The 13,796-nt window shown below is 36.8% G+C and overlaps 1 protein-coding gene across 1 annotated transcript in view; it reads right to left on the bottom strand.

Moving 5' to 3' along the window:
- LOC106874795 (type 1 phosphatidylinositol 4,5-bisphosphate 4-phosphatase) overlaps nucleotides 1-7,848 on the bottom strand; it is a 32,703-nt gene extending 24,855 nt beyond the window's left edge. Inside the window, exon 1 of the mRNA XM_014922650.3 lies at nucleotides 7,655-7,848. Within this exon, the coding sequence (XP_014778136.1) occupies nucleotides 7,655-7,757 (103 nt within the window). The 5' untranslated portion in view covers nucleotides 7,758-7,848. The remainder of the gene's footprint in view (nucleotides 1-7,654) is intronic.
- Nucleotides 7,849-13,796: the final 5,948 nt, after the last annotated feature.

Below are 13,796 nucleotides of genomic sequence, written 5' to 3'. Positions count from 1 at the left end.
GAGGGGTTCGAGAAAACAGCAGGCCTCTTTCGCACGTCTTATTTTTGGTGGTTTACACTATTGTAATGATAATGATGATGATGATGATGGAGATGATTGAGAATCATGTGAGCGATAAGACGATATCCTAATCCCAAATGGAATAGAAATGAGACAGAGAGAGGAGGAGGAGATAAATACACACACCGACACAGACAGAGGCGGGGGTGATGTGTGAATGAAAGGAAGGGGAGAGAGAGAGATAGGAGACAGGTGCTTGTTGTGGAATAGCATTATTATAGTGAAATAAAAAAAATAATAATAATAATAAAACAGTAGCAGTAACAACAAGACATTCCGTTAGACCTCTTGAACAATAAATTGAATAATTGTGTCTGAGGCGATAATACAAAGAATGTGACAATAGAAACACAAAAAATATGCCCCTCCTTTATATATATATATATATTTACAGGGGTAATGCAGGATATTTCAATATGGTAAAATAAAAGTAAACACACACACACACACACAGAAATGAGATATTACACAAAATATAAACATAGTATATTGCTTACACATACACACGTTTACGTTATATATATATTTGAAAGGCCCCTTGTTTTCTAAACTGGATCAAGATACCCGCCTAAACCTCGATCAACCCTGTGTCCCGAGAAAATGCAATCTCCTTGCTCCAGCCGAAAATGATGATTATGACAATAATGTCACATAAATGTGAGAACTGAATAAAATCGCCCCAGCTGACCTGAGTGAGACCGAATATAGAGAACTTACGGAGCAGTCTTAGCCATTTCTATAAGCGTGTGTGTGTGTGTGTGTGCGTGTGTGTGTGGAAGCATATATAATTCCATTGACATTTCCGATGTTTTATAGAAATATCAAATCGTCCCTAGTAATTGTCTGGTATTTTATTTTATCGACTCGAGAAGGATGGAATTCGACAGGATTAGAACTCAGAATGTAAAAAATAAATGTCACGCACACATAAATATATATATAACAAGGCAATCAAACGGATGTTCCAATGATTCTTCCAGAGCACCGCCAAATAATAATAATATAAAGGAAACGACGAAGTATGCGTTTAATGAGAGGAGAGTAAACAGAGTTAATTGAAAAAATCAATGCCAAGACTCGGTAAAGATGATATATTAAAGAAGTGAAGGTCGAGAGAGGGACCGATGGGTTCTGTGAACTGGAAGAATTGGGAGAGCATCAAAAGAGAAGCTTTGCAGTATTTCTTCCGGTTCTTTTACGTTCTAAGTTCAAACTTCGCCAAGGTCAACTTTACGTTTAATCCCTACAGGATCGATGGTGTCTGTCGGCCAGCCTCCTTTCCTAAATGCTTAGCAGTATTTCGTCTGCCGCTACGTTCCGAGTTCAAATTCCGCCAAGGTTGACTTTGCCTTTCATCCCTTCGGGGTCGATGAAATAAGTACCAGTTGAGTACTGGCGTCGATGTAATTGACTATCCCGCCCCCCACCAAATTTCAGGCCTTGTGCCTATAATAGAAAGGATTATTATTATTATTAGTAGTAGTAGTAGTAGTAGCGGTGGTGGTGGTGGTGGTGTGCCAAATGCATACCCTTTGGTCGAATGGTTATGGTCACCTCACTATCGCAAGATCCCGCGTTCGATCCCAATTCGTAGAAACTTGGGCAAATGTCATTTCCTATAACTTGCGGGTGAAATCAAGTGGACTTGATTGAGCTGTACAGAATCCTGTCGATTATTCCAAAGATACAGCCATATAACACCGTCACGCTGATTCTACCTGAGAGTTACGTTAAAAGGTAGATACACACGTGTCTGCAGAATGCTTGTCCACACTTACACGTTAATTCAAGGGGAAGTAATTCGAATAAACTGAATCCTCCTAGTCAAACGACGGAGATCCACCATCATCATTAGCTAGAAACAGGACAGAGACTATCGAAGAATAAATTTAGTCCAATGAAAACTAAACTGTCATCGTTTAGCCCTAGGTCAGACCTATATCAGCACTGACGATTCTGTCCTTGTTCAGGCCTAGTATATTGCATACCTCTTGTTATGCTATTTTTAGGTCAAGTGACCACGGTTATTATTAAGTCCTAGGTTAGAGCTGATTCAGCAGATCTATGATCGAAGGTATTTCAGCGGTGATCATCCCGTCTTAATACCTATCATGGATAACTAGTATCCAATATGCCCTTTGTTAAGACGTTAGGGTATGATTTGAGAGAGATTAAGCTGCTATTTCTAGCCATCCTTTTGGCTAAGTAGATGGAGCCTCCTCTCCTAGGAGAAAATAAATAGTCTGTGTGTCACGAGGAGATTTCTGATACGTGACACCCGAGCAGGTCAGCATGATGTAAGTATAACATTACGAAATGAAATAACATCCGGATATCGACAACAAACTTTCATCTATCGACACATTAAAATAAACAAGCAGACCCTGCTGTTTAGCCATGTGTCAAACCTGCTTTAATAGACTTATGATTAAAAAGCATTCTAGTCGCGGCCATCTCGTCTTATCTAATGTGCCAGTGCCGTCTTAAGGAATGAGCATACTGGACAGTTTCCCGGAAGCCTCAGGGGGTCTACGAGCTCAATTTCGATCTATGAATGCTGTGGTTTACTGTCAATAAAACACTATAGGGCCTAATCCACTGATCTGTCCAGGGACCTCTCGAGTCTACGTATGCTGTGACCCTTACTATAGAATCCAGTGCATTGGTCTGTCCGGGTACCCATACTGCTACGGCAGCCCTGCAATGTGTCTTCTTTCTTTAATTTGAGGGAGATGTGGCTATTTTCTAGCAGGGTGACAACTACACAATATTTTCTTGTGCTAGAGCAGTATTGAGGTCGATGTAGTCAGCTCTTTCCTCCAACACATAAATGCGTAGTTAAGAAACCATTGAGAATATTTAATTAAAACAAAGTTCCTGACAAGCATAATCATGTGATGGAGTTTCAAATCCTGGCTGAAAACAACTCGCATCACTTATGCTAATAAAATAAAAATAAAAAGCCATGCGAACAACGAAGAGCTTCTACGTCGTCATTTGACCTGCTAAATACTAGAAATGATAGCTAAATCTCCCTTGAATTGCACGCTCCCGACTTACTGAAAGAAGGGCACATACGGTAAAAGTCGTGAGAGCCACGCCTGGAATAAATTCGATAATAGGATTGATCTAAAAGCTAAACAACAACAATGGCAAACAAAATGGTAATTCCTATAACACAACTTCTCTGTTCTTTGTTTCCGTAACGGAATTTTCTTTGGGGCAAACCCCGATAAACCAAACATTAGGGAATAATTAACAAATCGGGAGAGGGTAAATTGGGACAAAGTAAAGAAATATATGGTTTGCTGAAACCGTTTTATTGCTCTTGGCTCTTGTTATGTTTTAAAAAGATGCGTCCCAGGATATTTCGACTTTTTCAAGAATGAGTCATTCCATCGGTAATGCTAAGTGGATTGAGTGTGTACGTGAATGGAATAAACCACAGACATACAAATACATCACCGAGTGTGGTCGAAGGGATAAATAAATACATGACCGATCGTTTAAGGGAGCTGCCTAGAGAGAGTCTTTTATTTGCTAGAAATAGCAGCCAAATAGTCACATACAGACTGGGTCTGGAGCTTGGCTGAGGTGCTGGACGAGGAGCCCTCTCCCTTAAAGGTTGCCTACTTGCCTGCTGCTGCATAGAAGGATTTTAATTGCTGTCATGAAGGGGAGAAATTCATCAGGTGTCATTTCCTTGCTCTCCTGTCATAATATGAAATATTAAACGAAAAAGTAATAACTACATAAAAAACACGGGCGTCAGTGTGCGAAATTTTGGGGTCAATTGCGAAAAGAACTGCTTGCTTAATGACAAAGCAAAAAAACAAACGTTTGATAATACTCCATTCCAATTGAAAAGGAGCTTCGGTAGGATCATGACAAAACAATGTTTCGTAGATTAATTGGTATCTCTAATTTAGGACCTGATTAATCCATTATCGGGTTTAAATCACATTGATAGAGAATACGAGGTAACAACGGAACAGCTCCCATATAGCAGAAATAACAGTCAAATCTCTCCTAAACACAATACTGTCTAAGAAAGGAATGACACAATGCATAATGATGTAGTCCTTAGATATGGTAGCTTGAGGAGAAGCGGTCACATCTGGAAAATCTTTGATCAAGGATGACCTGGAACTAAACAACAACATCCTTGAGTGACGAAGTTAAGGTGGAAGGACTACACTATCCAACATGTCCTTATGTAAAATAGTATGGTGTTAATTGAGGGAGATTTGGTTGCTATTTCTAGCACAGAGACCACAGGATTCTGGGAAGCGTAAAAGTAACAAGTGTCTTTTTAACAAAGGGACAATATGAAATTTAAATGAAGGTTTACAACAGAGATGGCGGGGAGATGAAGGGTTGGTGTTTATCCCAAATTAAGGAATTCGGAATCGACAGTGGATGATGGTCCTATAGACAACACATTTATCTTCATTGTTTACAGACACGAGTTCAACCTCAATACAGATTTTATATTTTATCTCTCAATACAAATAAGTAGCAATAATACGTAGGGATTCGATTATGCTTGTCATACAGATACGAGCCATCAAAAAAGCTCCTTCGTGGTCACTCGACCTGTTAGAAATAGCTGCTAAATGCCTCATTTCAAATATCCTACTCTTATAATAATAAAAAGGACACAGACACGTTGCGTATTATAGTCCTAAATACATTATCTCTGAGGGAAAAACAGGATGGTCATAGTTAGAACGCTTTTTATCATAAGTTTGTGAGGACTGGCTTGGGGGTTAAACGACTACAACGTCTGTGTTTCTATTTAGTAAATCGATCGATACACCAAGTTCTGATTACAAATGCTATCTAGGGACGGGAGTGGGTGGAAATTATTATTTATTTATTGCCTTTCATCGTTTCGTTAGGAGGTGGGTGGATTACTGGGATGGCATCATCACTAAAACAGCCCTTCCCTACAATTTTGGATCGTTCTGCCCTATATTTTTTAAAAGACATCAAAAAAAATCGATATCCAGGAATTTGGTGTGGAGACGCGAGTTCTCTATCTAAAGTGAACATCGTTGGATGATAATGAAAGAGTGAGAGAGAGAGAGGAGCAGCGACTGATGCAAAGATCCCAGCCGTTTCTGCAGAAAACACTAGAAAATGAAAGTGGTCTGTGATATTAAAACAAAAATACAAGAAAATTCAAACACTTGGAATCTGCGACTCGTAGACAGAGAAAGCAACAGCATGTGCCATTCTTCCGCATCACCTTTCATTTTTAAAAAATGTATTTTAAAAGCAAATTAGGGTTTCGTTTCATTTTTTTTTTACGTGAATTTTTAATAAACTAATGGTGTGAAAATATAATATTAACATTCCTGGAGCAATGTTTCAGAGACAGACTACACAGTAAATAGTTTCAGACATTCAAACTTACATGTCCGTCCGTATTATTTATAAAATAATGCTATATTTGAGAAAATAGATATTGGCGATTGTGAAAGATGAGAGGAGACTGTCATTTAAACATAATTTGAACAATTATACAATTATATTTCTGCACGAGTGTGTTGTAGAGACATAGGTGTGTATGTATATATATATATATATATATATATATATATATAGATAGATAGAGAGAGAGAGAGAGAGAGAGGAAAGTGAAAGAAAGAGGCCATGTTTTGTTGTTATAAGGGTAAAAAACGAAACAATGGTTGAATTTCGTTGACTCTATAAAACTACTGTATGGTTTGTGTTGTTAATTAGTTAACAAGGAGCAGTCTGACCCAAAAGGGCCACTCACTCGATTCTCCTTGTCATTACTCTCTTTCTTTCTTTCTCTCTGAATGAGTCCACTCCAGAGACAAGGCATGACTATCTCTTTCATTCCATGTTTAGTATTTAAATCAATATGCGTGTATGTGCGATTTATTTCAAAATATAATACAATTCTGTTGAAATGTTAGATGGGACATCATTTAATCCCTATGTATAGTTATTTTCTTATTTCTATAACCTTTCTTCCTACTAACTAAACTATACACATAGCAGACACGACACACATTACCTATCCATATTACGTGTGTGTGTGTATATATATATTATATATATATATGCACAATCTCACACACATACATTACGTGTGTGTGTGTGTGTAGATATACGGAATGTGTATATATGTAATCTATATTCACATCAACTGAACAGATAATGATAACAGCAATGAAATTAAATATTTTTCAGACGAAAATAGTGATGTTTGAACGTAAATAAAATGGTTTAGCTTGATGTATATTTCAATTGTGATGACTGAAATTTGATAATAAAAAAAAAAACCCGAAAGTCTGCGAATGTATAATGTATGTACACCAAATAGATATGAATTCTTCATCACATTCGTGTTATTGATTATTAATGTTTAAAATATTAGAAAATTTAAAAAGCAGTAATAATATTATAGCAGAGCTGTCATTCCCATTTATATAGTAAATATATTCAAACACATACACGCAATATATAACAGACATTCATATATGAATTATACATATATATGTAGCGTACCCGTCCATATACTCACTAAATATATATATATATATATATATATATATATACACATACACACGCGTATATATTTATATATATACATACATACACACACACACGCGCGTATATATCTATATATACACATACACACACGCGTATATATCTATATATACACATACACACACGCATATATATATATATATATATATATATATATATATATATATATAAACTATATATACATATACACACGCGTATATATATCTATATACACATACACACACGCGTATATATACCTATATATATACACATACATACACACAGACGCACATATATATACATACACGCATACATGCATCCCCTTAACATCATCAATTACAAACCAAAATTTCCCGATAGTAATTGATGGTACACGCAGACGAATATAAAGATATAGATGGACCTACACCTGTATTGAGTGCTACTTTCGTTTGCTCACCCAGTGCCTATATATTACTTGTCGGTGACGAAGTTTTCGGAGCTCCGTCGTGCAAAGAACGAAACGAAAATGTAAATAACAACAAAATAATACTAATAATAACTAATAACTAAAAATCGTTTACAATTAACCGAAAAGCGGCAAAGATAAATGAAATTAATTAGAACCATTCATTTCAGTCGTGTTCCAAATAAATAATCCAACGGCTAAAGCAATTATACATTCGTTTCAATATGACAATCTGTAATATTTAATTAGAAACAATTCACACAGTAAGGATAACTATGATATATATATATACATATATAATGTATGTGTATATATGAATGAATGCGTATATATGGTTAGTTGATAAACATGCTAATAATATAAAAAGGGTTAGATGAAGATGTACTACTATTAATCTAATAATCCAAATATATTAATCTAATATATTTTATCTTATTTATTTCTCAATCTATTAAGAATTATTTTGTAGAGATTTGAGGGCAAGGCAATTAAAGATAAATAATATAACGCAGACACACAGAGTAAGAAATAAATAAATGGAAGATACAAAAAATAAACCAAACGAAAGGTTTTAGGACTAACCTGGGACATTATCTTGGTAAGGCGAAGGTGTTTGTGGCGATGGGTCGTTTGCTCTGCTATTAAGGAGCAAAGGTGCCCGTTCACTCTGTTGCCCGTCCGCCATAATCAAACCCTCTCATATGGCGCTACACCAACAGAATTATCTCCTCCTGCCATGAAAATTACTCACGTGATTTAACACCGCTCACTCTTCTGTATCTGTGTGCGTGCATATATGTATGTATATTTATGTGCGTGCGTGCGTATATATATATGTGTGTGTGTGTGTGTGTGTGTGTGTATATATATATATATATATATATATATATATATATATATCACATTTATGTTTGTACATGTAGTCTGCAGCGATTATGTTTAAGCTATCGTACAACTTGTGTTTATACTCTCTCTCTCTCTCCCTCTCTCTCCCTCTCTCTCCCTCTCTTCTTGATTTCCTTCAGTCTAACGTTTCCACCAGACTTATTCCCCAGGGTCGGCAATATAAAGCACCAGTTAAGTCCCATCTTCTATTCTGAGCTTGTGAATGAAAGATACAGTCTTGCTTTGGTACACCATATCAAATATTCAAAGGTGCACTGAAAGCAACCTTAAATGACTGTAAGATCATCCCAAATTCAAGGGAGGATCTTGCTTGAGACAGGTCTGCATAGAGATGGCTCCAAGGTGATTAAATCGTTACAAATATCTATAACAGAAACGAGAAGGGAGACCCACAAACCACAACCCTGGTAAAAATAAACATTAATGCGTGGTCTCTGACAAATACTTCTCTATCAGAACAAAACTTCTCAGCTACACTGAACTCAGAAATGAACAATTAACAGCAATCCTCTTCTGTTTTACCCCCAATTCTTTGTTATTCATTTATCTTTTAACATCCATCTTCCATGATGGTTTGGATCGGATGGTTGATAGGATCCGACAGGTCCAGGGATGGCATCATTCTCCAACGTCTGTTTTGGCATGGTTTCTCTGGCTGGATGCTTTTCCTAACTCCAACCACTTTAAAGAATGTACTGGCACTAGTGAGATTGCCATGTAATTCACAAGAGGAAGATCCTCTTCAACTGAGAAGGGTTACAGTAGAGAGGAAGATTGCTTTATACGAGAAGATGAAAGAAGGGGTTAGAACAGGTTCCTTGCTGTAGAGGAACTACAGGGCTTTTTATTTATACTTATTATTATTATTATTATTATTATTATTATTATTGGATCTTTCTGAGGGTCGGTTGTATTCTGGGTAGACCTTATTTGGGTTGCAGGTTACTCGCTCTATCCTTCGATATCCACATGATTTCAATAAGCCATCAAGTGCTCAAAACCTCTCTGATAATATTTTCTGTTCCTAAAAAGCAAACTTTCAGTTGAGGCTCTACAGGATATTCCATTCCAATCTCCTTTATCCCATTTATCTATTCCATCATTCATAGTCCCTAATGCATCAATTACCACATGTACAATCTTTACACATTTCATGTTCCCAAATTGTTGCAATCTCAAATTTTAGGGGGTTGTTCTTTTTCAACTTTTCATCTGCTTTCTTCACAATCCTAGTATCAAATGGACATAATGGATCAATTAGTAAGCAAATTCTATTTCCCTTGTCTGTTATTGTTGTATCTTGCTTTTCATGCACCATCTTCTTATCCATTTGAATGGGAAAATCCCACAAAATCTTGCATGTTTCCAACTCAAGTACTCTTTCTATTTAGTGATTGTATCATACTTCCTGCTTCAAACTCATAATTTTCACAAAGTTTCCATTGCGAAACATTTACCACTTGATCATACCTCCAATTTTTACATTCTCCTTGAGCTTAATTGGAACATTCTGTAACAACAACATGTGTCATTGTTTCATCTCAAATTCCACATAGCCTACATTTTACCAACACATTCTCTCCATACACATATTTTCACAAATTTTTTGTTTGCAGTGCAAGATCTTGAGCAGCTATAATAAGGCTCTCTGTTTCTTTTTTCAATTGCCTTTCTTTGAGCCAAACACAGGATTTTGTTCCTCATTCATCCTCAACGGCTTTCCAAAACTGACCAGACAAAGATTTCTCTTCAATCTGTTTAAAATGCTCTCTTTGAATTTCATTTTTATCATTTCTCCTTTCCCAGTCTTAATCACATGTTCTTTATTCACTGTCTTTAGCAAGTTTTCTGTAAATAATCAAATAAGCTATTTCATTCCATCCACTCACACTGTTCCACATTAGTTTAGCCTCTTCCATCCTGGTCTCTCTTCAAGTGCAACCAGTTGATATCAGCTTTTGAATGCTAAGCTCCAAACATAGTCAGCAGCTTTCTAGTTTTTCTGTCACATCTGCATTTTCATCTTTTGTCCAGTTCACAATTCCAACTCCATGTCTGATTACCAGTACTACTCTTGCATTTATTGTTTCAATAACATTTCTTGAATTCAACCTTGACTATGATATTAGGTCGTCAAATATGAAATTTGTAGAAAAGAAAAAAAGTTTGCTAATGTTTTATAAATACAAGGAATAGTTTTATTCATCAAAATATGCACCCATATTGTCAATACACTTTTGCTATTTCAGTGGTAGTTTGTCCAGCCCGGAACTGTAAAAGCCTGGCATTCTAGGGTCAATAAAATCTTGGAGGCCTATTTTACAGCATCATCGGAATTAAATTTTTTTCCTATCAAAAAGTTATCCAAATTCTGGAAGAAGTGGTGGTCACTGGGGGCAAGATCAGGTGAGTATGGTGGATGATGGAGAACTTCCAGCTCCAACTCTTGTAGTTTCACCAAAGTCTTGGTCAATTTTTATTCAATGGAAATCAGAATAAACTCTGGCCTGAGGAGCCTGCAGACCTGTGGCAGACTTCAGGTTTCAGGCATCTTAAACTGTTTACATAAATTTACTGTTATTTTCCTTTCTATATTTATGTGGTATGACGTCAGTGTCTGGGGAGGCTGACCGGAAGAGGAAAAAGGGCAGAGGGAGCCTCGATCGGCATTCGTGCCCTTTTTGAACGGGGTCGCGGACAGGACAAGACGTGTCTAGTGACGGTCTAGGTTTGGGAGAAGCAGCTGCTATTCCTGGTGTTCTTTGGGTCGGGGCAAGCTTCAAGGATTGGATACCACAAGACAGACTCGCAGTCGACGAAAGGAAAACCGAGGTAAGGCGATTACATCTACTCGTACGCACACACCACAATTTATATAGAAGCCAACAGTAATTATCCTGTAACTAGTGGTGGTGAAGATGATGATGATGATGATGATGACAGTGGTGGCAATGGCGGGGTGTTGGTGTTGGTGATGGTAATGATAATGATGATGATAGTGGTGAGAATAATGATCTGATGGTGCCGATCACAATGATGATGATGATAATGATGAAGACAGTGGTGGTAGTGATTGCGATGGTGATGGTGAAGGTGGTTGCGTTGACAATAATGATAAATTGCGGTGATTACATCAATGCTGCTATTGCTGCTGCTGCTGCTGTTGCTACTGTTGATGATGATAGTGATGGTGATGGTGGTGATGGTGGTAGCGATGATGACGATGAAGATTGCAAGAAGCAACTCCCCCCTCCCCTCATACATACCCACGATTATTTCATTTCACTGAACACCATAAACCAAACAGCCAGTTTACATAAAACTCAGCTGACCGAAATAACATATGTGCCGCCAGTCTGATAATCCAATAATCTGGTGATTGCAAACGGTGACACCATTATATCTAACAATGACGCTCTGTCCTTCTGCTGACTTGATGCTAAACCATATTGTTTTGTGAAAGAGTAAAGTCCAACAGACTCTGAGGAATCAAAGATCTGCTTTGGTAATAAACAACTGAAGTTATGTGAAGTTCTGGCATGGCTGGGTGGTTAACTACTTTGCTTTGTAATTCTATGGATTTGGGTTCCATTCCTCTGTGTGGCACATTGGGCGTGTGTTTTCTATTACAACTACTATTACTACTGTGAAGGCGCAATGGCCCAGTGGTTAGGGCAGTGGACTCATAGTCGTAGGATCGCAGTTTCGATTCCCAGACTGGGTGTTGTGAGTGTTTATTGAGTGAAAACACCTAAAGCTCTACGAGGCTCCAGCAGCGGGGTGGTGGTGAACTCTGCTGTACTCTTCCACCGCAACTTTCTCTCACTCTTACTTCCTGTTTCTGTTGTAGCTGTATTTCAAAGGGCCAGCCTTGTAACGCTCTGTGTCACGCTGAATCTCCCCAAGAACTATGTTAAAGGTACACGTGTCTGTGGAGTGCTCAGCCACTTACATGTTAATTTCACGAGCAGGCTGTTCCGTTGATCGGATCAACAGGAACCCTCGTAGTGGCAGTTAGGGTAATAGCATTAATTAATAATAGAAGATGAATTTCTCCTACTATTAATTAATACTATATATATATATATATATGTGTATATATATATATATATATATATATATATATATATATATATATATATATATATATATATATACTAGCAGAAATACCCGGCGTTGCCCGGGTTAAAGAGAATAATGAAATCTAAAAACGCCGTCTAGACTACGCATCATCTTTATATATAGAGATGTATATACACACACGCACCCAAACACACGTATATATATGTATATCAATATAAATATATGAAAGTCAATGAAGTTTCGTAAAAGAAGGTGATCATGTACATACTTTCTTGCTGTTGTGATTATAACACCTCATTGTAAACTATGTTCCTTGTTTTCCCTTGTGGAGCATATACAAATAGGTTTTTTGTTGCTGCCCACTCTTGAGCAGCCAACATACAGTTGTCCATGTGAGAAGCAGGGCTCTTCCAAGAGAAGACCAGCTACAGACAGTGTTTGACCCTGATATTTGTTTATGGACATGGCAAAAGTCACACGAAGGTGGAATTGTAGTCTTCTGAATGTAAAAGGAATGTCTGTTCCTGATGGAGTAAGAGGAATTCTTGGAATAAAGACGTCATCCCCTTTTGCACATCCAGAAAGAATGGTAGCCTCGATAACGTGTGACATCATTTTCTAAATAATGCTCATCTGTTATGTTCAGGTTAAAATTTCATCAACATCAAAAATATATGAATTTTCATGGGAGTTATGGCCGTTATGCAAAGAATATAATTTCCAAATTTCATAAAGATCCATTCAGTACTTTTGACATAGTTTTGGATAAGAAAACAAATGACTAATGTGTGTGTTTGTGTGCATGTGTATGTGTGTGTGATGGGTGTATATATGTATAGATATCTGTATGCATGTATATATGTATATATGTGTACATATTACATGTACATCTATATATATATATATACATCGATGTACATCTATATATATATATATATACATCTACACATATACATGTATGTATAGATCTATATATATATATACATATACGTGTACATCTATATGTATACATATACATCTCTCTCTCTCTCTCTCTCTTTCTCTCTCTCTCTTTCTCTCTTTCTCTCTCTCTCTCTCTTTCTCTCTCTCTCTTTCTCTCTCTCTCTCTCTCTCTGAAAGTATCTGTCATTACAGTATCGAAATGGTGTACATATACATGTATATGTATACATATACATCTCTCTCTCTCTCTCTTTCTCTCTTTCTCTCTCTGTGAAAGTATCTGTCACTACAGTATCGAAATGTGATTGTTTCAGTTAGTGGAATAGTTTCATTTTTAAAGTGAAAGTATTTGACATGAGTGTTTTTGTTTCACTTTTGACACGTAATACTTAAATAGTGGAGGAGATATTATGTTGCCGTGTGCTCGAACTCTGCAAGAAGTTAATATTTTTTTTTTACTAAAACACAACTGGAACCCTAAGTAAGGCATGTGTAAAATTTGAATGAAATTGGTTGCGTAGTTCTCGAGTTTTAGGGATTCACACACACACACAGACAGACAGACAGACACACATTCTCATTTTTATATATATAGATATATATATATCTATAATAAATTGGCATCATTTCTAAGAATAGCCAAACACCTACTGGGGTTTAAAAATCTTATCCCTATAACCAAAACACAAAAAAATTTCTCAAATGTCATCATTTCTAAAAATAAATTTGGCATCAATTCTAAAAATAGCCAAACACATACTGCTGCTGTCCAAAGGAATTGGTATAAAAGACA

This window comes from Octopus bimaculoides, chromosome 16 (assembly GCF_046866305.1).
Source record: "Octopus bimaculoides isolate indiv1 chromosome 16, ASM4686630v1, whole genome shotgun sequence".
NCBI classification, from domain to species: Eukaryota; Metazoa; Mollusca; class Cephalopoda; order Octopoda; family Octopodidae; genus Octopus; species Octopus bimaculoides.
The sequence above is the reverse complement of the archived record's forward strand: the minus strand, read 5'-3'. Positions and strand labels throughout refer to the sequence as shown.